Source organism: Corythoichthys intestinalis, chromosome 21 (assembly GCF_030265065.1).
Source record: "Corythoichthys intestinalis isolate RoL2023-P3 chromosome 21, ASM3026506v1, whole genome shotgun sequence".
NCBI lineage: Eukaryota > Metazoa > Chordata > Actinopteri > Syngnathiformes > Syngnathidae > Corythoichthys > Corythoichthys intestinalis.
The window spans coordinates 15,036,419-15,060,467 of record NC_080415.1 but is presented as its reverse complement, the minus strand read 5'-3'; the positions used below and the strand labels follow the sequence as shown (position 1 = coordinate 15,060,467).

The following is a 24,049-nucleotide window of genomic DNA, read 5'->3' as shown; positions in this document are numbered from 1 at the left end:
TAAAAAATGTATCACGTTAAAATATTTAACGAAATTAATGCATGTGCTGCACAACCCACTCACGCATTATCGCGCTCAATCTGTAATGGTGCCGTTTTACCTATACAGAGAGATAAAAGGCAGCGTAAAATGAGTAGAGTGAATTTTGGCAGCCTTTAGAGCCTTTTTTTAATTGACTAAAGCCTTACAATTCCTCTCCCTACAATTAGAAATATCATGGGATGCATTGTGGGAAAGCAAGGTAGCAATTGATCTGTTTCTTAACACCTTATGTTATTTCCCAACACAGAGAAGATATATCAATTGGTAGCACTACGCACAGTCATGGTTCCACTTCCCATCATGCATTTGGACGTGTCTACAGTATCATTTACTGAAAGCTCAACAAATACACTAGATGGCAATATTCAGTCACAATATACAAAGTCACAAGTCTTTCTATCCGTGGATCCCTCTCACAGAAAGAATGTTAATAATGTAAAGGCCATCTTGAGGATTTATTGTCATAATAAACAAATACAGCAGTTATGTACTGTATGTTGAATGTATATATTCGTCCGAATTTTATTCATTTTTTTCTGAATGCATTGCCAAAATGTATATGATCGGGAAAAATTATCGGGAATGATTGGAGTTGAATCGGGAGCAAAAAAAAAAGCAATCAGATCGGGAAATATCGGGATCGGCAGATACTCAAACTAAAACGATCGGGATCGGATCGGGAGCAAAAAAGCATGATCGGAACAAACCTAATAATAATAATTCAGTGTACTAAACCTCAGGTGTCAAACTTACGCCACATCATTTTCTGTGGCCCGCAGAAGTAAATCATGCGCATTGACTTCACAGTAGTTCAAAATAGATATTAAATGTAGAGCTAAAAGGATTACTTCAGTTTACTCCGAGAGCGGAGGAGCAATACACATAACAAAGTAAGATTAAGTTAACGTAGCGCTATTAAATATGATTAACGTTACTGTACCTTGCTAACGTAACATTAGCCCTGCGGAGGTCTAGGTTTCTATTAATCATGACTACTGTCAATGCGTGCTGCACCCCCGCCCTGAAAATCGGCTTATGGGTTTCATATATTTATTTTGAACACTGCAAAAACTCAAAATCCATTCAGGATTTACAATTAAGACTAACTTTAAACTTAACTAGAATTTAAAAATAACTTGACACAAATGAAAATTCAATTGAAACACATGTGAAAACACCCAACTTTTAAGTGATTTGTGCTATTTCTGACCTAAAAATGTCATCACGCATAAGATTTAAAAAAAAATTTTTTTTAATAAGATCTTTAGTTTTTTGAGTGAAAGCAGTGAATTTGTTTTTTTTCCCTAGTCACATCTGAGATGCAATTGTTGGCTGTTTTCAACGATGTACATCGAAAATAAAGACATTGTCTAAAATGGTTCAATATTAGAGGAAAAAATTTGTTTTCTCACGTATATTTGTAATTGCTCTTTACCCAATTTTTTTTTTATCCGATTACTAAATTAATTGATGGAATTTTCAATAGAATTCTCTATTACTGAAATATTCGATAGCTGCAGCCCTAGCTGAATGATTAAAAAACATTTACAGATTTCCCCTTGTTTTTAAGTTTAAAATAAATCTAAACCTATATATAAATGGAACTTTGTGTGTCTGTGTGCGTGTGTCTGTTCGTTCCCTATGGACAAAAATGTCTGGGCGGATTTTGACGAAATTTTATATAGTTGTACTTTATGTTTCTGAGAATGTTTTTAATTGGGTTTGATCTCTGTAGACCAGTGGTCTAAAACATGGTCCACAAAGGCCCGCTGCGGCAGCAGGATTTCATTCAAACCAAAAAGATGACTACAGCACACTTTTTCACAAATCTGGTGTTTTACAAGTGCAATCAGTTGATTGGAGTAAGGTGCTGCTTGCATTAGCAGAAACCTCATATGTTCAACTATCTGTCCTGGATCGGCAGGAACAAAAACCATGACCCACAGTGGGCATTTGAGGACCGGGTTGGAGACCACTGCTGTAGACGTCCATTTAGTGCAGAAAGTTAAGTCGAAACTTCCCTAATTTGCATAGAGAATTCCTGATAATTAATAAATAATAATAAAATTCAATAATCCCTGATAATATTGTAGCGACTGTTATTTATTACAGTATGTGTTACATCCGCAATGATCCGTGGGTAGTTGTGGCAACCATGACAGAGTGGTGGTTGCTGCTGCTATGTTCTGGTGTTTTCTGTTCAATAAAGGGTCGCGTGATGGTGTAGGGGGCTCAAGAGCAGCAAGTGTGAAACATAAAAACTGTCTCATTCTTCTCCACGTCGCTCGCCGCAATCAGTGTTGTTAATAACGGCGTTAGAATATAGCGGCGTTACTAACGGCGTTATTTTCTTCAGAAGTGAGTAATCTAATTAATTACTTTTCTCATCTTGGCAACGCCGTTACAGTTACTGAGGCGGGAAAGGCGTGCGTTACTATGCGTTACTATGTTGGTTGATTGACGCGAGAAAAGTCTGAGAAAGACGGACTCACGGAGACGAGAGAGCAGAGCAGGAGTGGGGAGGAGTCAAGGGAGGGTGACGCCGTTGCAAACGCGATGCTACTATGCTAGGTGGCTCCAATTATACCTTACTGTAGCCGATAGTCTACAAACTACGCCCACACGATGCTTCGCCAGATATCACATATATACAGAACTAGATGCAAATGACAGACACTGCTGCATTAGCAACATGTATAATAAAGAACTAGATGCGTTGGTAAATAGCCGCCATATTAAGCAGTAGATTTCACAGGAAGGCTCTGTTGTAGAGAACCTTCCTAGCGAACCTAAGTAACTTTTTATCTAAAATGCTCCTAAATCGGCAACATCTTGACTTAAATCCATCTTTAAATGATGAAATAGTTTTAAAATTTACACATGTCAAAAGTAGATAGAAGAGAACTAATGCAATAACGGGAGCAATTTTACCAACTTAAACGGTTGATTCACAACATTAAATGACTTCCACACATAGCAAAGGTTACTATTTAGTTATCGCAATATTCGCAATACCCCTGTGTCTAGTTAAGTTTAGGGTAAAGAATTGGGCTAGGGCCAATTGTCCCAAAAAAACCTTTAAACTTCACATTGAATGACCTATTTCTCTTTTTGAGAAAAAAAAAAAAATGAAAATTATCACCAGTTACTTTGCCAACTAACCAATTACTCTTACATACTTTTTTAAAGTAAGATTAACAACACTTACTACAATACAGTACACAGTGATAAAAAGGAACTGCGCATTAACATATGATTATTACATTACAGCTGCATCTCAAAGGAAAGTTTGTTTTATATGCCATTCCGTCATATTGTGTTCATGTTACACAAATCCGAGCAATGCCGGACCATACTGCTAGTCAATACATAGATATATAATTTTGAAAAAAGAATAGTTGCTTTTATTTAACGTTTCCTTTTGTTTTTTATTTAAATACTGTATATATATATATTTAAAACAATTTAAATTGAAAATATATAATATTTGCTATTAAAAGGCTGAAAAAACTGGATTTGGATCATTTTTAGGTTTGATTCGACTTTGGCTTACCAATTCAGTCTGGTGAACAGAATGTGAAACATTGCTTAAAACGTAAACTGATATTAGCCTGAGCTTTGCTGGCCTGGTCTGAAGTGATTCATTAAGAGAAAAAAATGGGTCTGCAGTCTGCCCAAACACTTAGCCATCAGGTAAATGGTCGCAAAATACTGTCCCTTGGGCTGCAATTGGCCCCCAAGCCACAAGTTTGTAACCCTGAATTACAAAAGTTGCAAAATCTTAGCATTTGTACCTGCACTCTTCTGAAGCCGGGCCAAGCTCGGCCGTCGTCTCGTCTACAGCGGCCGCAGCGTCGCCTCCTTTCCAGCCTGGAAGTGAACACAAATCTTTTTCCGCCTGCCGCACTTGCTCCAGGATGGCATGCACCTTCTCCTCCGTCATCTCCTCGTCCTCCAGGCCTTCCTCCTCCAGCTTGATATCCTCCAGGAGACTTTGCAGCCTCTCCTGGGTCATCTCGTCCTCCTCCTCATCATCATCCTGGGGTCTCCCTTGCCTCTCATAGGGGGCGTAAGCACCCTCGAACATCGTTCGCCGATGGGCCACCCTCCTGTCATTGCCGGGGGACTCACTAGTGTCCTCCACACGCACCAGAGGGGGTTCAAGGAGCAGGGGGAGCTCACTGGGCCTGCTATGGGGGTCTACTACGCCACCACGCAAAAAGTCTTCAGATTGCAGTGGGGTGGGGGGAGCGGAGTGGAGGTCAGGGGGGGTTCGCAGCTCCGCTTCTACTTGGTGGTAATCTGCGTAGATGGCAGGAGGACAGCGGGGTTAGCGTGGAGGGGGCGGGGGACATGGCGGTTGGAAGACAGGAAGAAAAGAGGGAGGAAAGAGTGACGGAGGTGATGATATGATGGGACAGAAGAGGCGGCGCTTGTTCAAAAGCCACACATAGCACGTCGCAAACCCCTAATAGATGACTAATTGAAATGTGTATGTCCAACACAAGCATTCAAAAATGGATCAATTAAAAATGTCCTTATATTTGAATAAAAGCATTTTTTTCATATAAATATCATTATAAACAAAAAACTAATGGACCAAATAAGGTTAATGTGGTTCAAATAAGAAACAAGACTGGTTTTCTTCAAAAATAAGGACATTTCTAAGTGTACTAGTTTGTCTTAATCCGAAACACATTGCTTGGTGAGTTGAGGTTTATGTAAAATTCCTCATTAAATACCTCAAGAAAAAAAAACTTTACGTTTAAACGTTTAAAATGGTCTTATATTTAAAGCCAATTTAAAGAATACTGTGCATTTATATTCTAAATGCACAGCGGTCCAAATTAAGGAACAGAGTGGGCCACATTTGGCTGTCAGTCCATAGTTTATTCACCCCTTGTGTAAGTGGGAAGCAGTGTTTTCAATGATGCGTTACTGTAATCTGATTACTTTCTTTCAGTAACAAGCAATCTAACGCGTTCATTTTTCCAAAACAGTAACCTGATTACAGTTAGTTTCCTTAATGTCTGTTTCTATTTTGTTATTGCCTCATAATGTATGTAGAATGCAGAATATTGTAGTCATGTACGAAGAGCATTTTGAATAGAAAATGTTCGTTTCAATGGTAACTGCTCATAGTTACTTCCTGTTTTGGACTCGAGTTACACGGCTTTTTGGGACTGAGAAAGACGTGTGCCAGGCCAGCGCGGGTGCACATTCGAGCTGAGTGCAGCCACCTATAGAGAGGTGCGAGGGAATGTTGATCTGTGTGCGTCTATGAATGAACATGTGTATTTTTCCTTCATTCTGGAGGGTTCCAGCGATTGGTTGGAGCTGCTACGTTGGAGGCCGTATTGTAGCTTTGCTGTTGCAACAGCGGGTAGTCATCGCTCCCGCTCGTCCTCGCAAAGTCCGCAAGAATTGTTTACATCACATTCGTGTTGCACATTTATGCCTTGAGATGACGTGCTCGTTTAGCATTTTTGGGATGTGTTGTAAATCCGACGGAGCGCAAAGTGCTTAGTTGCCGTCACGTTTTGTGGCTTGTTAGTACGGCGTACTTCCGGGTTGTCTGTTCACATGTGTGTTTATTGCACTGTGCAATTCATTAGTGTGTTTTTAATTACTGTGCAGTCAATTTCCATTGTTTTACATTGGTATTGATATGCTATTAAACCCTAACCCGAAGTTCAGAATTTTTGACAATAGGCTTAATCTTCGAATTAGCGGTTAAATGAGTTGGAGTTTTTTTCAACAACTTCTATGCATTTTGTCAGTTATTTGTTAGTTTCAGGGCTCCGGAGTGGCTAAGCTAGCGTGAGTCAATGCTGGTTGAAATCAACTCCCTCGACTAATTAAACCCCCGCTAATTCGAAGAATAAGCCTTATGTGATCTTCCCCGATAAATTCAGTTATCGGAAAGCCAATTACATGCGATGACATTTTTCTGTTGTCATTCTGATGTTGAGGCAGCAAATGGGGAAAAAATGGTAATCACTGATAAATTACTTTAAAAGTAACTCAGTTAAATCACTAGATTACTTTTTTGAGGCGTAATCAGTAATTAAATTACTTTTTCAAGTAATCGGTCACAACATTGGTGGGAAGCTGCAACAACTTTACATAAACCTCCCACTTCGACAATTAATGTAAGGCATAGGGAGAATAAGTGCTTTTTACATTCCGTCAGGCAAGTCGTCTTAGGCGTTCAAAAATGACTTCATTTCGAAAAGGGGGTATGAATACCCCTTCCTATAGCTGACGAAGTGTTGATTTTTCCCACTACAGGGACTTCTGGGCTCGATCCAGCCAACTGGTTGTCATGGTTACTAAAGGCAGTGCACGAGAGGACTATTTGCATCCTCGAGTAGAAAAATCATTAATTTGGGTGTGTGTGACTTCTGAAGCAGCTCAGCACAAGATGTACAAGAAAATGAAAGCGACAAAACAATTTCATAAATCAATTCAAAAAGAAAAATCCATAAATCACTGCATGATTTTTTAACAATTGCCGTGCTATGATCTCGCCGGCCTGTTCAATCACGTGGTGTCTTTAGAGCTCCGTGAAAAATTTGGTTTTTGATATGGAGTGCTGACGTCAACATGACTTGAAAGCGCAGATTTTAACCTCTCTTCCAGTTTTTGGCACCAAATGATCACGGAAAACCGGAGATATGATCCTTTTTATTTCATAATAGGAAATATCTGTTCTCCACTAGAGGGCACTCATGACCTCTGGATAAATGATGCTTGATTTATGTAGATGTTTTCTCTCTCTCGCAATTTTTTGTATTTCTTTAGCTTAATGTGGTTATGTAATATCTTATAGTACAGTATAATAATCACAGTTCATACAGATTAGAGCGTACCGCACGAATTCTATTTTTAGACCGTGACGTCGCATCGTAAAGCGGAAGTGGGACATTATAGACATGCCCTCGCATACAAACCATTATATTTCTGCTAGTTTTCTCCTGTAATCTTTCAAAAACGAACATGCCGATCAAGCCCTGCTGATATGGAACTTGTAGAAACGACTCTAGACATGACGACATATGAAGGATGTTTTCCTTGTAGGTTTCCCGAAAACCAAAAACTCGGGACGAAAAAATGTGAAGATGGATCAACCTGCGCGGATGTTTAACGCCAGCAAGCTGAAGCCATTTTGATATTTTTTACTCATTTTCTAGCATGGCGTTTTGCAGTGCTGCTTCTATCCGACAATAAATGACCTGAAAAAATTAAAATGGTATCTGACTGCCACTGTTACCTTTTCTGTTGTAAAAAAAAAAAACACCTTTTAGTAAGGGGGAAGTGTAAATAAATGATAGAATTAAGATTTGTTATTAATGAAAAAATTAAAAGTGTTCATTGGCTGTCAACAAGTAGCATTTGCAATCGCTACACAAAAATAGCAATTTAAATTGCCCAAAAGAACGGTCAGACACGTAAGACAACCAGAGCATATAATATATAATAAATAGGAAAGACAGGGCATATGGTGGTAAAGGATAGATTGCTGAAACAGGAGATTGTCATTGTCAGTGGCGTAAGAAAATGGTGTCGATAAAAAAGCTAAGGCTAAGCTTAGGACGGCTCGTTTCTTTTTTTCCCTGTCTTTTTCCTCGACACTCAAGACATCTCTTTAACTGAACATTTGTATGTTCTTCCGCATCTTTACCAGTGAATTTGGCACCAGGGACATCATTTCCGGACAGAAATGGTAGGTTTAGCTCTGTAAACATCTCCTTTGTTGGGGACAAACGGAGGCGTGTGCCCACCCCTTATCAACAGTGACTAACGTCATGAATATTAATGAGCGGGAGTGACGTGTTGCTTGCGGTATGCCATTGTGCTGAGAGAAAAATAATTTGTTTAAAAAAAAAAAATCAAACATCATAAGCAGTTACTCGCAATGTTGTTACTCATTGAGTATTCTTTTCACCAAGTACTTTTTTTAATTTGTACTTGAGTACATTTTTTGGATGACTACTTTTACTTGAGTAATATTTTGAAGTAACGCTACTCTTACTTGTGTACAATTTTTGGTTACTCTCCCCACCTCTGGGTGTGACTTGTTTTCCTCTTCATTGCTCAGTTTCTGGCTTGTGCGATTTATACTCCGAAAGATACGATAATTTTATGTTGAAATATTAAGCCAGCAGGAAAACTAATAATACAATCAACGAGTTCTGGGATATTACATCTTCCTGAAAGATTGTTATCGTGACAAGCTTACTTTTAGTTTGATCCAAAGTCCAAAAATTCAAGAGTAAGAATGCCACATCTGGGTGAGTTTGAGACTTTTGAAGCAAATTGCAACACAATAGTCAAATTGTAATGCAAAAGTGGTCGATTTTTGATCGTCGCACAATTCGTGCACGACGGTGCCATTAGCATCCAGCTGGGTTCGCAGATTGTGTTAGCGGGCAAGCCAGTCTAGATGTAGACCTCGGGGACAGAAGGGTCACGCCTGAAGTGAGCGGGGATGCCTGGGGGGAGAGGGGATGGAGGGGAGGAGGTGGAGGAAGAATCAGGGAGAGGGGAAGGTGAGACGGAAGCGAAAGGGGGAGGAGGGGAAGGGTAGGAGGAGCCAAAAGGGGGCGGTGGGGAGGGGAAGGAGAAGGCAGGAGGGGGGTAAGGGAAGGAGGAGGCGCAACCGAGTGGGCTGCAGGGAGAGGAGGGTTGCGGGGGAGAGTACGGGAGCTCCTCCATGTGAGGTAGGACAGGAGCAACGGGGAGGAGGTAGACAGGCGGGGAGGCCGGAGGAGAGGGGTAGTGGATGACGGCAGGAGGGGAAGAGAAGAAGACCGAGGTGGCCGGATGCATAGTTTGAGAAGAAGAACAGGGGGCGGAAACATCAGGGTGAATTGTCAGGGGAGGTGACGCGGGAGATCTGAGAGGTTTCGGAGCTGATTTCAAGCAGCACACAGAAACACCACAAACAAAACCCAAACACAAAACATGAATGTTAAAATGTTCATGAAAGGACAGCAAACAAACAGGAAATGACAGATGAATAATTGAGCATGTGATCGCTGAGTCATCAATTAAACTTGGGTTCCAGGCACTCACATTCTCAGAAGTTTGGAAGAGCAAAGGGGGGGGTACTAGCTCTTAAATATGACTGCACTCACATTTATGCCTCCTAGGTACGTACATGAATGAAACAATATTTGTATCCATGGACTATAATTAGCATTGTTCGAAGCCCACATCCGATTAACTGTCTTGAAATATTTTAGTGCCTCTCGTAATCAGTTTTAGGCATAGTATTAGTATTAGGAATGTATTCACATGGTTCAACTTTTTCCCCATTATATTGTTCATTTATTGTTATCATAACTATTAAGCATGTTTAGGCATTATTATTATCAGGCATGTATTCCAGTATTTACAAATCAGCTTTCCCCCCCCATTCTTTATCATAATATATATATATATATTTATCATATTTTGTATTCTAATGTAAATTCATAGGCAATACGTATTTGTAACATTTGCTAAATACACAATTTGAAATGTATCAAAAATGCAAAGACTAACATGAAATATTTGAAACAAAAAAACATGTTTTGGTATATTGTTGGCAGTTTTCAAATGTATTTTGAATATATTGAGAACAATATATTATAGATTACATGCATACATTGACACACATTTCTACAATACATTAAAAATATAATAAATCTTACTTATCTTATGTTTTTATTTAAAAAAAAAAAAGTCTTATTTATCGCAATATAAATTTAACAAAAATAAAATTCCCTTCAAAATATCGGTCATAGACTTCACCATCAATTGACAAGACAGCTCCCACAGACAGTGCGCCACGCCTTCCTGTAGGGGGCCGGACCCAGGCAAAAGTTGAGTTAACTTTCACTGTGGTAAACTCAAAACACATGCTGCATTCTGCGCCGGATCTAAGTGGAAATAGGATGAAGGTTTTACTGCATACAAGCAGGCAGGAGTGTCTCAAGAGTGATTTGGTCGAAGATTCAAGGTAATTATTATGGTAAATAGCATCATGCATGCACTTTGAAACGTAGTAAATACAATAAAATGAATTTTTTAAAAAACTTTAGCTTGAAGTATTTCCGTAAAATGAATACTGATAACTGCGCGGTTTTTTTTGCTTTTAACCAAGAGTCTAGGGTGTTTTACGTTCATATCTATAGAAATTCCGTGATTTAAGCATATATTTACCTTAATTTTCAACTTATAACACCATTTACCATTTAAAAAGCTCTTTGTTTCGTGACGGCCGCCAAGTTGGATTACACAATACTGAAACTTTTGCTTGAAATATTTACGTAAAATGAACGATAACTGCCCGTTTTTTGCCTTTAACCCGGAATCTAGACTGCTTTACGTACATATCTAAAGAAATTCCACAATTTAAGAATTTATTTACCAGAATTTTCAACTTAAAAAGCTCTTTGTTTTGTGACAGCCGCCATGTTGGATTGTGTATCTCTACACAATAGCCGAATTCAACCTAAATAAATTCTGATCGGATATAGAATTTTTTTTTTTTTTTTAGCTTTTTTTGAGTAAAATTAAAACTATTTTGCATGCTTTCCTCAGGCAATAAGTTTCTGATGTGAAAATTGAGTGATTTGTTAGCTGTTGAAAACTTGCACTAAAAAAAAAAAAAAAAAAAAAAAAAAAAATTAAGTTGCTATTTTGAGCAAATACTTCTTTGTTAAATGTCGCTATTGATCCTGAAAATATAGGTGATTTTTGGATTTAGTGATTTTTGTGCATCTAGCGTAAAATTTAAGGATTTTGTAGCAAAAAAAGTTTTGCTATACTTGTATAAAAATAATTAATCGGGATTTAATGAGGAAACGACTTTGAATTTGTTGATGTCGCTCCTCTTGGAGACTCGTATACGCCGAAGGGAGGTGCCTGTTTTCGTTTTAGGTCGCTAGCGGCTTTGGTTTTGAAAATATTAGAATTTTAAGTTTTTGAAAAGATGCCCCCTATGGATCAGCCCCGTGTCCCATCAACTGATAGTGAAGTCTATGTACACTACCGTTCACAATTTTGGGGTCTAATCGACCCCAAAATTTTTAACCATAGTGTATCTGCATTTTTTTTTTAATATTAAAAAAATACATTTGTGTATTTCTTACACAATTTACAGATCAAGTCATTAGTATTGTAACATTTATACATTTTGTTTTTAAACTCATACAAATTCTCTCCCTAATACCTTAAATGTGTGCCGTCTGTCGTTATCATAGATATTATTGTTCAACTATGTGCACATCTAAACCCAAAGTCAATATACAGTTGTGGAGTATTAGTATAATTAAAAAAAAATGTTATACTGCATTTCAAATATATGATATATAACATGAATGATATATTTTTTTAACATTCTCTCATGAAGACCCTGAATGTTAGTTTGCAGTTTTATTGTAAAAAAAAAAAAAAAAAAAAAAAAAAAAACGTATTGTTGTATCACGAATCTAAAAATTATAATATGCTGTACCAGTAAAATTAGTAATAATAATGCTAATAATCTAATGATGAAGATAACGTTAATCGTGGCGTGGCATCTATCCAAGTGGGCACTACTCTCCCAGATACAGCACTAAGTGCAATACTGTAGACACATAATTGCGAGTGCAGGGAAACTGGATGTAAGGAATTTATCTTCTGCCTTACAGATTGACTGAGGAGGAGGGGGGAAAAAAGGCACCGACTCAGGGCTTTTCTGCAGGAGTTAGTCTGAGGAGGAGGAGGATGCGAGCCAGCATCAAAGAGGATGAAGCTGGGAGGAAGCGAGGAGATGACGTCTTCACACACTCTAAGGGGGTGAGGAAAAAACGGCGACGCCTTTTCGACGCATGTCAGAAAAGGCGTCTGAGTTAGTCTGAGGAGTTAGTCCGTGCTCTTAACTCATCGCCGCCACATTATTGACACCGACCGCCTCGGGGAGCTGTTTCAGACAACGATAGCTATTTTCAAGTCATGTGACACGTCGCAATCCATGGCATAACTGTCTGAAACATCTCAGTCGCGGGGCGTGTCGGCAGCAGCGACGCGGCGGCCGCCATTATGTTGTGAGCAGAAGGAATAGAGAAAGGTAGAAAGAAAGTGCCAGCAAACTAATGATGTCTTTTGTACTATAATAATATAGTAAACCCCTGCTATAGGTACCAAGCTATGTCACAGATTGTAAAAACCATTGACAGATTCATGACCTGCCCCCCCCCAAATGCTTAGGTATATAGATATATTAAAGCTGAAGTTCAGAATTTTTTACATTAAGCTTAATCTTTGAATTAGCTGAAGTTTAATTAGTTGGTGGTGTTTATTTTAACAAATTCCGTGCAGTTTGTAAGTTATTTGTTAGTTTCAGGGCTCCGGTGTGGCTAAGTTAGCGCAAGTCAATGGGACCAACTTAGCATGCCAATAAAAAAATGAAACAGATCTACGAACAGATCCAACAGTCAAATGATTTCAAAATGCAGATACCGTATTTTTCGGACTATATGTCGCAGTTTTTTCATACTTTTGCTGGGGGTGCGACTTATACTCAGGAGCGACTTATGTGTGAAATTATTAACACATTTTTATATCATTTCACATGTTATTTTGGTGTTTTGGAGTGAAACTGATGGTTTGCTAAACTTGTTTAAATGTTCTTTATGCTATAGTTATCTGAATAACTTAATAGTAGGGCTGCAGCTATCGAATATTTTAGTAATCGAGTAATCGACTGAAAATTCTATCGATTAATCGAGTAATCGGATAAAACAAATATATTTTTAGGTGAAGAGCAATTATAGATATACATGAGAAAAAAAGACATTTTATCATTTTCAGTCAATCAATTTTTTGATGTGTATTGTTGAAAACAGCCAACAATTGCATCTCAGATGTAAATAGAATTAAAAAAAAAGACTAATTCACTATATATATATATATATATATATATATATATATACACACACACCTAAAAATGCCTTTACGCTTGATAACACACATCGCTTAAAAGTTACGATTTTTTCCCAAGTTTTTCAATTGAATTTTTATTTGTGTCAAGCCATTTTTAAGTTCTAGTAAAGTTTTAAGTTAGTCTAAACTGTAAGTCCTGATAGGATTTTGAATTTTTGCAGTGTTCAAAATAAATGTATGATACAGGCTGTATTGGAGCACATTAGGGACTAGTGCTACTTGGTGTTTTATCCAGCAATGACTACTGAGCTAAAATTGATAGTTAGCATTATTGAGTTTTTATTTGACACCCTCATCACTCCACAACGCTATGTTATGTTAAAGCCTGTATGTAAGACACGTTAGCCACGCATCGAAAGTGGTCTTAATTAATAGAAACCTAGCCCTCCGCAGGGCTAACGTTACGTGAGCTAGTAGTGACAGTAACGTTAATCTTATATATTAGCGCTTAGCGCTCTTTGTTAGCGATTAGCGCTCTACTGCTTTAAGATGGCGGCTGTTTGCTAACGCTGCCCAGATGCGGCCTAGTCTGTCATTTAGCATCTAGTTCAACATACATGTGATCTCTATGAGACTCATCAGAGCTACCTGCAAATAACGTAGCATGTGCAGGCTAGTATTTAGCAACGTCGGAGTCGTTTGTAGCGGCTGTCTGCTGCAGTAAGTTTTTTTTTTTGCTTCTTCCTCTACGCACGTGACATCAGCGCGTTGTCCCACATTAAAAGTAGTCCGAGCAAAACGTGATGCTTAGAGCTGTCAAAATAAACGAATACTCGAGGTGAATAAAATTACTCGGACCAGTTTTTAAACTCGAGTTACTCGAGTTGCTCGAGTATTCGTTTCAGCTCTACTTAATAGCTATGTTACGTTAACATACTGGCCACGTTCGCATTTTGTTGTTCATGCATCATGTAACATTATCATACTGTACACTTATTTAGCATATTGTTCTATATTGTATTTATTTTAAATTGTCTTTAAAGATGAAATATCTGTTCTATGTGCTGGATTTTATCAAGTATATTTCCCCCAAACATGCGACTTATACTCCAGTGCGACTTATATGTTTTTTTCCTCTTCATTGGGCACTTTATGGCTGGTGCGACTTATACTCAGGTGCGACTTATAGTCCGAAAAATACGGTAATTGTTCCAAAACAAAAAAAACTGCCGTAATTTATTTCATTCTGCAGGACTATTTTTTAGATGCGTAATACGCAAGGGCGTAGGTTTGCATAGGGATGGTAGTGACACAACACTACGAACATTTTAGGATGCTCAAATTGTCCCCACCAACTTTATTTGCATTCTATAATGACTTCAGTTATATAGGTAATTTAGATTGTCTTCCCATATGTTGTAAGGATAGAATTGACTCTACCGTTATTAAGTGAATTGTTTTCAGACTTAAATTTACCTCTTTTCCACTTGCTGAATGTGCCGTTCAGTATTTTTTCCTCAAACACACTTTTGATTAGCAGATGACATAACATGTCGACAACATGCAAGTTTATTTTTTTCGGCCAGCAGCCACTTTAAGTAATGTAAAAATATGTCAATGTTGTAGAGGTGGGGAACACACCACAAATTTTGCTACTGAAAGTCCAACCTGCATCAGAGTTGGCATAATATTAAACTGTGTTAATTTGCTAACCTGCAAAACTCGAGTAGGAAGCTGCTGAGAAGTGTCCTGTTGCATGTGTTTTCAACCGTTAACGTTAAGCCTGATGTCAAAAATTCCGAACTTTAATAAACTTAAAATGTCCATGTCGCCCTATCATCCCAAAACACAGCGAAGATGCTTGAGTAGCGTCATTTCAAAGAGCAAAATTTTTTGTTCCAGAAAAATAAATGCATTTTTCAACAAATAGTTTTGTAGTTCTACATACAACATCATAAGGCGAGTTTGTGAAAGATAGGCATATTGGCAAGGGTTTACTATACTAAATAATATATAAAAACAGGTTGTCAGCATGTTCACCATAGAAACAAAGCAGATCAAGCAAAAACATGCATAAATACATGCCAATCTCATAATATTCAGCAATTTCAGATAACCTAATCTTGAATACATAAATGGAATGACTTGAGGGTCACATTTATTAAAAAAAAAAAAAAAGAATAATGATTTTAAATGAGAAAAATGTTAAAAACAACTAGTGTGCATTCTTGTCTTGCTTGCTTTAGTTTAAGTTTTGATTACAGGTCCACTTCACGTAACCTAGGCTTTAATAATGACAGATTTATTCAGCACCTGAAAAAATGAAATAGTAATAAATTTAACACATATGACTCTATATTACAGTATATATGAAATAGTTTTAATTAAAAAAAAAATCAACATTTTGTATATGAGAAATATACTGGCCTGTTTGTATGAAAGGAATTTAAAACGACCATGGTAAAAGATGTACAGTAGAATTCATTTTTGGATTGAAAGATTTTTTAAAAAAAGGCATTTTTAGGCTCATTTGTGTGACTGGAGCAGCAGCTTAGGCGTGAACCTGATGGCATGACTAGATGTGCTAGCGAGGTTTGGGCGTGTTTGGCTGAGAAAGAGAGAGTAGGTGAGGAGCGGTGAAGGACGGGAAGGCGAAAAAACAACTATAAAGGCCTGATTTACTAAACGTTTGTACATGCAAAAATAGGCAAAAAATATTTGCACAAGCAACCCACCTAACGTATCTGTTAGATAACAGCAGTTTATTAGTTCATTAATTTAGTGAGTGGATTTTTTTACCATTAAGTAGCACCTGTGAAAGTCATGTGCAAACTAACACAAATGACGGTGATAAAGTTTTCGCTTAAAGATTTTTAAATGCCACAGTCACAGCGGCATCATATTACCTTTCCAGCAATGCAATTTCACAGTTTCTGAATTATAAGGGATGACTTAGAGACAGTCACAAGAAGGTGTCATGCCGGAGATGTTATAACTCGAATAGATACATACAGTGGTACCACGACATACGACAGAAAATTTGGTTCGTCATTTGTCTCGATATAAGACGACATGCTCGAAAGACAACGATTTATGACAGCGTCGCAATTTTATTGTTTTCCCGCTAAAAGGACGCACAGCAGATTTTCTTGTTAGAGAAATCAACATGGCTCCCAAGAAGGTTAGTATTGAAATTAAGAAAGAAATGATAGAAAAATATGAGCGCAGTGAAGTGGCTGACTATACAGCCGGAATACGTCTACGATCTCGACGGTCCTCCCCGTTCGTTAAGGTGAGGAAATGTTGTTGTAACATCGACAAGGAAGTCGCCAGCTTTGTCAGGTTTTTGATCATTTATTTCAGAACTTGTGCAACACAACACGGCTACTGTCTGCGGTAGCCGATGCCAACAACAACATGAGAAGTAAAAACTCTTCTGCACCTCTTTCACTCTGTCGTCAGTCACACGCCACGTTAGATCCTGATTCATTAATTAATTAATACAGGGTTTCCCCTACATATATAAGATAGTGGCGCACCGCAACACCTTAATGATACATTCTAATCTATAATTTGGATAATTAATCAAGACGGCTAAACGACTATACATAATTCATTAATTTCACACTATTACTATAAGTCATCTGAAATAGCACGTCAAATTAAAATTGTTCCTTTGCGTATTTTATGATGAAAATCACATCGGTTCTCCTGTTCTAAACTTACGCCTGACATCGGCGCAGACCGGCGGAGTTGGAAATCCGGACAAAAATCCACAGAAAGCCATTTCAATTTAATGAATGTAATTCTGGGTTTATGCCTGTGAAAACGACCTTAAAATGGACATTGACGTAACGATTAAGTTCTTTCTAGCATGTCTATGATCCGAATCGTCGCGTCCTAGCATAGCATTTGCTTCAGGCTAATGAAATATTTCGGAGTAGAAATAATCCACTGGTTATGGCACGCGTTGTATTTTAATGTTGCGATAACATTTTCAGAAACTGAATGATGCAAGATCACAGCTTGAGACTCATATCAGGAAGACCCAAACACAGGCAATCTGGCAGGGACCCAACATGTACAGAAATGGCAAAGTTCAAGCCCTGGCTGTAGCATGTAAATCAAGGTGAGTATGAAGAATTGTGTAACTATTATTTTTATTCATCATAATTGTCTTGTTTTAACTTAAGTAACAATGTTGGAAAGGGTTTGTTTACAATTTGGCATATTCCTCATCCCAAAAATTACAAAACAGATGGCGAAACTGCATTAAAATAAGTATTTTTTTTATCTCACTGACCTGAGGAACCGGCTGGGGACAATCTGGTAGCATGCCTCACATTGACTATACTGTATAAGGAACACCTATTGCTGATTTTCCATTCGAAAAGAGGCTTCAAATTGTTTTTTTTTTCATAGACAAAATAAATGTTTAAGAAAATCTTATTTGTCATGATATGAAACAATTTCGCCGAAGCACGCTTTCCGACTTCAAAGCAGCCCACCACCACCACAGCTTCAAAAAATCCTAGGGTAAACCCTGAAATATTATTATTATATTTTTATTCCGATTTGTATTGATAATTTATTAGTTTTGCTATGTGAAATTGCTATTTGTAATTGTACCAGCAGTATTTATTAAGGATATGGCATAGGTTTTTGGGCTGTGGAACGAATTCATCGAATTATAATGTATTCTTATGGGAAAATCCCGCTCGACATTCGACCATTTTGATTTACAAGCCAAGTCCTGGAACAAATTAAATTCGTATGTAGAGGTACCACTGTGCGTGTACAGTTCATCTAATTAACTTGCACTCAGGTCGAATTAAATGAATTAAATAGCTTCCCCAAAATGATCAGAGTGGTTGATTTAAATTCCGTAACTCATTATAACTACTAAAATGCATCACTCCAAGCTTCATTTTGCGTTTGCATTGCTGTTCCATAATTCCGACATTGATTGAAAAAAAAAAAAAACAACTAAATCGCAAAACCTTCTTTTACATCTGGTCATTTGCAAACATGCAATTTAGCAACCCTCCATTTTGTATCTTTGTCAATCAAATTCAACATGCACACTAACAGCGCATGCAAACTATAAGAGCGAACACACAATTCTAGTTCTTAGTAAATCAGGCCGTAAGAATATAGAGTGTAGGAGCTAGGGTGGACTACGATTTACCATCGGACTGATCCGGGATTACTGCGTTATCATCGGCAAAGCAGCGAGTGCCTGAAATGTTACCGTAGTCAAATATGGGCCCTTCCAGCAAAGTCACAATATCCAAGCGATTGATCTTATTCAGCACCGCCGTTAATGTGTCCGCTGAAGAGAGGAAAACAAAGCATCATGAGAACTTATTTTTTGGGGACACAATTACTTTGTCGACAGTTCTCTTCTTACTTGTGGCGTTTTTACCGTCCCTGTGCACCCATTTCTTTAGCAACATGAAGCTCTGCGCAGTGAGGGAGTTTGGGTTCTCCACTCGGATGGAGTTGATCTCCTCTACGGAGAAATCCAGCTCCCTGGCCAGCTCTGAGAAGAGAGAATAATCGATGTAATCGAATACTTCAAGATTGTTAGGAGGATTTTTTTTAAGAGATGCACAATAACATCGGTCACCGATAACTATCGGCCGATAATGGCAATTATGACGTCACACAGATAATCCAGATAAAACGAAATCCAACCGATAATGCAATCTGATAATTATATACTTGATTTAGCCTCCAAATGTGCGCAATCAACAGTTTAGTCCAATTCTGCTCATTTTAAGGAGGTGTATTTTTGCTGTGTAGTAATGTGATATAAGTTAGGAATGGCTTACTTTTAGAGGCATTTTTGTGCAACTTGGGTGTTTACTCTCTACGTAATTGTTGCCAAAAGCTTACCATCACACTAGGGATGGGAATCGAAATCCGATTCCAATTCGGAACCGGTTCCGAGTGTTTCGAGGCCTCGACATCACAATGAAAAAGCCTTAACGATCCCTTTAACGATTCCTAAAGACGCGTATTGCGTCGTGACGTGTCTTGTTGTCCAGACGCATCAAACTAGCATGGCGCCAAGAACCACTCGCTCCAAAGTTTGACTACACTTCACCAGGAAAGAGTGTGAAAATGAAAGGTTACGACGGGTAAGCACGAGCATTGCAGCCATAAACATAACAATGACAGCACGTAGGTTCAAACGCTCGAAAGTGTGTCTCCACTTCACGAGGAAAAATTACAACAAAGCGACTTGCAGTCATTGCAAGGTGGAGGTAACTGCATCGGGAGGGAATACGACTGCGCTGTCCTCACAGAGAGGCTAAAGCTCAGTTCTGGCTATACAGCTAGCTAAACTCCGAAATGACGATTTAGAAGACGTTGGTATAATTTGCTGACTTTATTCAACCATCACTTGAAGAGTGAAACTAAGAATAGAAATGAAACAAATCAATTTCGTCCCCAATAACAAACAGGTTTGCATCAAGGTAAATCAGCGATGATTAGCTGCTAATAACAGTATGGTTAGCATTCATTCGCTAGCATTAGCACATCGTTCAAACCACTACACAACTGGATTTAAGTGTCCGATCGCGAGTGGAAACACAACAACAACAACAACACAAAAGATGATACATACAGGCGTTGCCCCTGAAGATATTAACATTAACAAAGAACGTAGGCTTGTAGAAGTGTTTCCCTCTCTCACTTCGCTCGCTCACTCGCTTGGATGCGGCATTTCTTCGGGTGCCCAAACTGCGGCCCGCGGCCCAAATACGGCCCGTCTCCACATTTGGTCCGGCCATTTTGATTTTTTTTTTTTCTCAATCGTGTTATTTATTTCCTGGCCTTTTTCCTTGAAGAATTCAGAGAGGGTTATTTGGTTATTATCTATTTAATTAATAGTGTTTTTATTATTAATGATTATTATTATATTATTATTTTTATTGTATTTACTTTCATTCCGTGAAGAATCCAGAAAGGGTTATTTGATTGTGGCTTTCTGAAAAACAATAATTTTTTACATTTATGCACTTCTGCAATCGTCACACTTTTTCTGTTACAAACTGACCCCGGCCCCTCATCAGAGAACGGAAAAGTTATGTGGCCCTCACAGGAAAAAGTTTGGGGACCCCTGCTTTAACACATATTGCCAAAGGCGGAACAACAACCTATCTGCCAATATATACCAATATTTTTTATTTCTATAAGATAAATGTTTCAGTAAAATGTTACACATTCTTGTGTATTTGCCACTTATTGCCACAGTTAACATTGAGGCTTTGGGCCTCTTTTGATTTCGTTGTGAGTTTGTAAGGTTGTGAGTTCTGATTAAACAAACTCGATGCCAATCAAAACGTTTGTTCTTTTTCCCCAAATTAGAATTGATAAGAGAATCGATAAAGAATCGAATCGTTAAGCAATATCGATAATGGAATCAGAACCGTAAAAATCCTATCAATTCCCATCCCTGCATCACACAATGTCATTATCGTTGCCATATGAGTTTAGTAGTAAATGAGGATATTTTTGCATTTTCCTTGTTAACTCATTGGCTGCCATTAATGGTGCTAATGCAGCTTATATCCGTATAAATAAATATTATTCTATTAGCAACATTTGGTCAGTGCGGCTTACAGTAATGAAGACGTTGATTAAGCGCCTAACCCCAACGCAAATTATTAATTAATATCGGTGATGGTGATTAGCACTACTAAATTCAGAAAGGCATAGTTATTAGTTTATGCTTCCTTATCAAAATGCTTGACCACTTTTGCAGCAACATTTACAGTAACCTGAAGTCTGTCTGTCAGGTGTGTAATTCAATGGTTTGTGCTCGCCGCTCAGTGAGGAGTAAAATAACGATTAGCAGTAAATTCAAAGTGGAGGGTACATCGCGTTCACTTGTTGACTGCAGCATTGTCACTGGCTGGCGTGCATTAAAAATGGATCAGTAGTACTCGCCGGCCCACTGGTCAGATGGGCACGCCCAAACACCCTGCCACAGTGAGCATGCACACACATTTGCGCTCAGGGGGGCGTGGAATGATGCTGCAGTGCAGGTGGTCGGGCTAGTGCTGGCCTGCAGAGACCACGCCTTGTTTGTGTGTGTCTATCAAAATGTGCTCACATAAAGATAACCAGGAAAAAAACAATTATAACTGATATTTTATCATTACAATGAAATAAACACTTTTAAAATAAATTCTGGTTAATTAAAAATGACAAAAGTTTAATTATATTAAATGTTATCATTCAAAATTCACAGTTAACCCACCAACACACATTTATGAATACTCTGATCCATCTGTTTTTTTGTGTTTTTTTTTAAAAAAAGCCAAATCCAGCTCTTGCACATGAAGGTTAACCCACCTGGTAATGATTTTTATGTTGATGTGGTTTTGATGACTGTGACCACATCACTGCAGCACATATAGCCATTTTTAAATACTACATAAGGTGTCCACCAGATGGCAGCAGACACTGAAAAACCACTGCTTTAAAAAAATTCATCTTGGGCAGATTCCGTTGCCATTCCATTCAGAGCATGCATTGTTCTTCGATTGGGTTTATAGACTCACCAGTCCAGCTGAGTCCCAGGTGATCAGCTACAATGGCCATGCGAAGGTCAGTCCTCTCGCAGGGACTCTGAGGGCCTGAAACCAGGCAGCGCAACAAAAAAACAATTAGAAAATGTGACAGCTGAATAAACAAGTATGAAATAGAGATCTGATACTGAGAATGAGACAACACACAAGAGCTTTTGACGAATAAGAACAGAGTGAGTGTGTCGATTTAATACCTGAACTGTGTCACACATGTGTTAGAGGATGTGAAGTCAGTATTTGCAGTAGTGAATGAACATGAACGCCAACTTCAGATCACTGTCTGAACTTTTCTGGCCAAACTGTCCTTCAGTCATCTTCAGTTCTTGAGTGAACACCCTGTGACTTTTTATTATGATGCCTACTGCATAAATTGTGAATAATCTATACAATGCTCTCTGGATGTGGAGGCCAGAAAAGCAATAAACTTCTAATTTAGGGTATAAAGTTTACACTAAAACTTCAGGTCACAAACCAACAGGCAACATGCCCTCGGCTGAGGAAAGCAACTCACTTCCACTTGCTTGACATCAGAATGCATCAATCTGCACTCACACAATGAGACATGAGAGGCCTGATTGTCAAGTTAGGTTGATGAATTGTTTTCTCAGTGCACCCAACAAAGCAAAAAACCACCACTAAATCGGGCAAGCAAACCGGAACCACCACAATGCCACATTCAGAAAAATTATCCTACAAATTGACGGTTTGTGTCTTGTGTCTCATGGGTCGACAGCCTAATCCATAACCTGGTGCCACAGCTGTACCGCTTCCAAAAGCAACGTCACTCACTCAACAAAGAAGTTTTACCAATCCTTTGAGAGGCTTCATCAGTTCTTGCCAACTGCGAATCAATAGTTTGGTGTATTGAAAAGACTGACTTCAAATAAGGGATGGCTTAAGTCTTGGTTTTAAAATCACTTTGCAACAGATTCAAATCTCAGTATATGAATATGTGCTGCAAAGTGGCCGTCAGTGGGCCAGTCCACGAGGCACTGGACAACAATGAGGGCATAATGATATGTTATAAAATGAAAACTAGGAGGCTAAAATGGCCCATTTTGAAGACAAAACGTTGAACAGATCGACAGGCGTCTGCACTCTGCAGTGATGCGGATTCTGCACCGGTCCATAGTGATGAAGAAGGAGCTGAGCTGAAAGGCGAAGCTCTCCATTTACCAGTCGATCTACGTTCCTAAACTCATCTATGGTCATGAGCTGTGGGTCGTGACCGAAAGAGCAAGGTCCCAGATACAAGCAGCCGGAATTAGTTTCCTCCGCAGGGTGTCTGGGCTCTCCCTTAGAGTTAGGGTGAGAAGCTCAATCATCTGGGTGGGACTCTGTATCGAGCCGCTACTCCTCTGTGTTGAGAGGAGCCAGTTGAGGGGGCATGGGCATCTGGTTCGCATGCCACCTGGGCGCCTCCCTGGAGAGGTGTTCTGGGCATGTCCCACCAGCAAGGGGCCCCGGGAACGACCCAGGACACGCTAGAGAGACTATGTCTCTCAGCTGGCCTGGGAATGCCTTGGGATCCCACCGTAGGAGCTGGTTGAAGTGGCTGGGAAGAGGGAAGTCTGGGCTCCCCTGCTTAAGCAGCCGCCTTCCCGACCCAACCCAGAACTAAGCGGTAGACAATGGATGGATGGACGTTGAAAATAAAATACATTAAAATACTTGCACAACTGACTTAAACTTTGTTTACAACAATGTGTAACTGGACAAGATGCACCAGATAAGCTAGTTACCAGCTACAACTTCATCATGTGGCGTGCCGTTCACAGGCCAGTCTGTAGAATTACAGGTTACGCTCGATCGTTCAAGACTTGTGAAATCTGCTATGTTACTGAGAATGCAAGAACTGACAAAGCCAATCACATGACTGGCAGAATTTTTGTATGGTAGTCTGGATGCACAGCACTGAAGAATTGGCAACTTAGAAAGGGATATCATGTCAATGTAAAGCTCTCACGAATTCCAGGCCACAACTTACACTAAAAAATATAGATATGACAGAATCAACCCGACTGGGCTTCATTAGACAGCACAAAGATGACACAAACAAGTGACAGCTACACTTGACACCACAGACCACCCACGACAGCTACATGCATAAGAGAAAAAGAAGATACACAAGGTGTTAACATAGAGTTTACAAACTAGTCGTGTTTGCGGTGACAGGAATCGTGATTGGTTGATCAACCTCACTCCCTTCCTCCTTCTGCTCCTCCCCTCCGAGTGTCAGCCTACTCTTCCTCTTGCTCGGCTTCTCTCAGCGCTAGCAGACGGTGTTGATGTGGTGCCAGTGGTGCTGGTGCAGGTGGAGCTAGCGGTGCGTGCAGGGCAGGAACGTCTAGAAGCTGGTCTAGATGATTCTGAAAAGGATGAGTCCCTGCAACTGCCTTGGTCTTCAATGGGAGATGCTGTCGCAACTAACTTTCGGCAGCTTCCCTGGGAGTTATTTGGTCCAGAGGGTAAGGTGCACGCCTACTGAC

The 24,049-nt window shown here is 39.1% G+C and overlaps 1 protein-coding gene across 10 annotated transcripts in view; it reads right to left on the bottom strand.

Moving 5' to 3' along the window:
* LOC130909316 (ankyrin-3-like) overlaps positions 1-24,049 on the bottom strand; it is a 127,200-nt gene that overhangs the window by 5,244 nt on the left and 97,907 nt on the right. For all 10 annotated transcript variants that reach the window (XM_057825612.1, XM_057825608.1, XM_057825607.1 and 7 more), the window contains 4 exons: positions 21,534-21,608; positions 18,368-18,499; positions 18,146-18,289; positions 3,837-4,344 (listed from right to left, as the gene is read on the bottom strand). In XM_057825612.1, the coding sequence (XP_057681595.1) occupies positions 3,837-4,344; positions 18,146-18,289; positions 18,368-18,499; positions 21,534-21,608 (859 nt within the window). The remainder of the gene's footprint in view (positions 1-3,836; positions 4,345-18,145; positions 18,290-18,367; positions 18,500-21,533; positions 21,609-24,049) is intronic.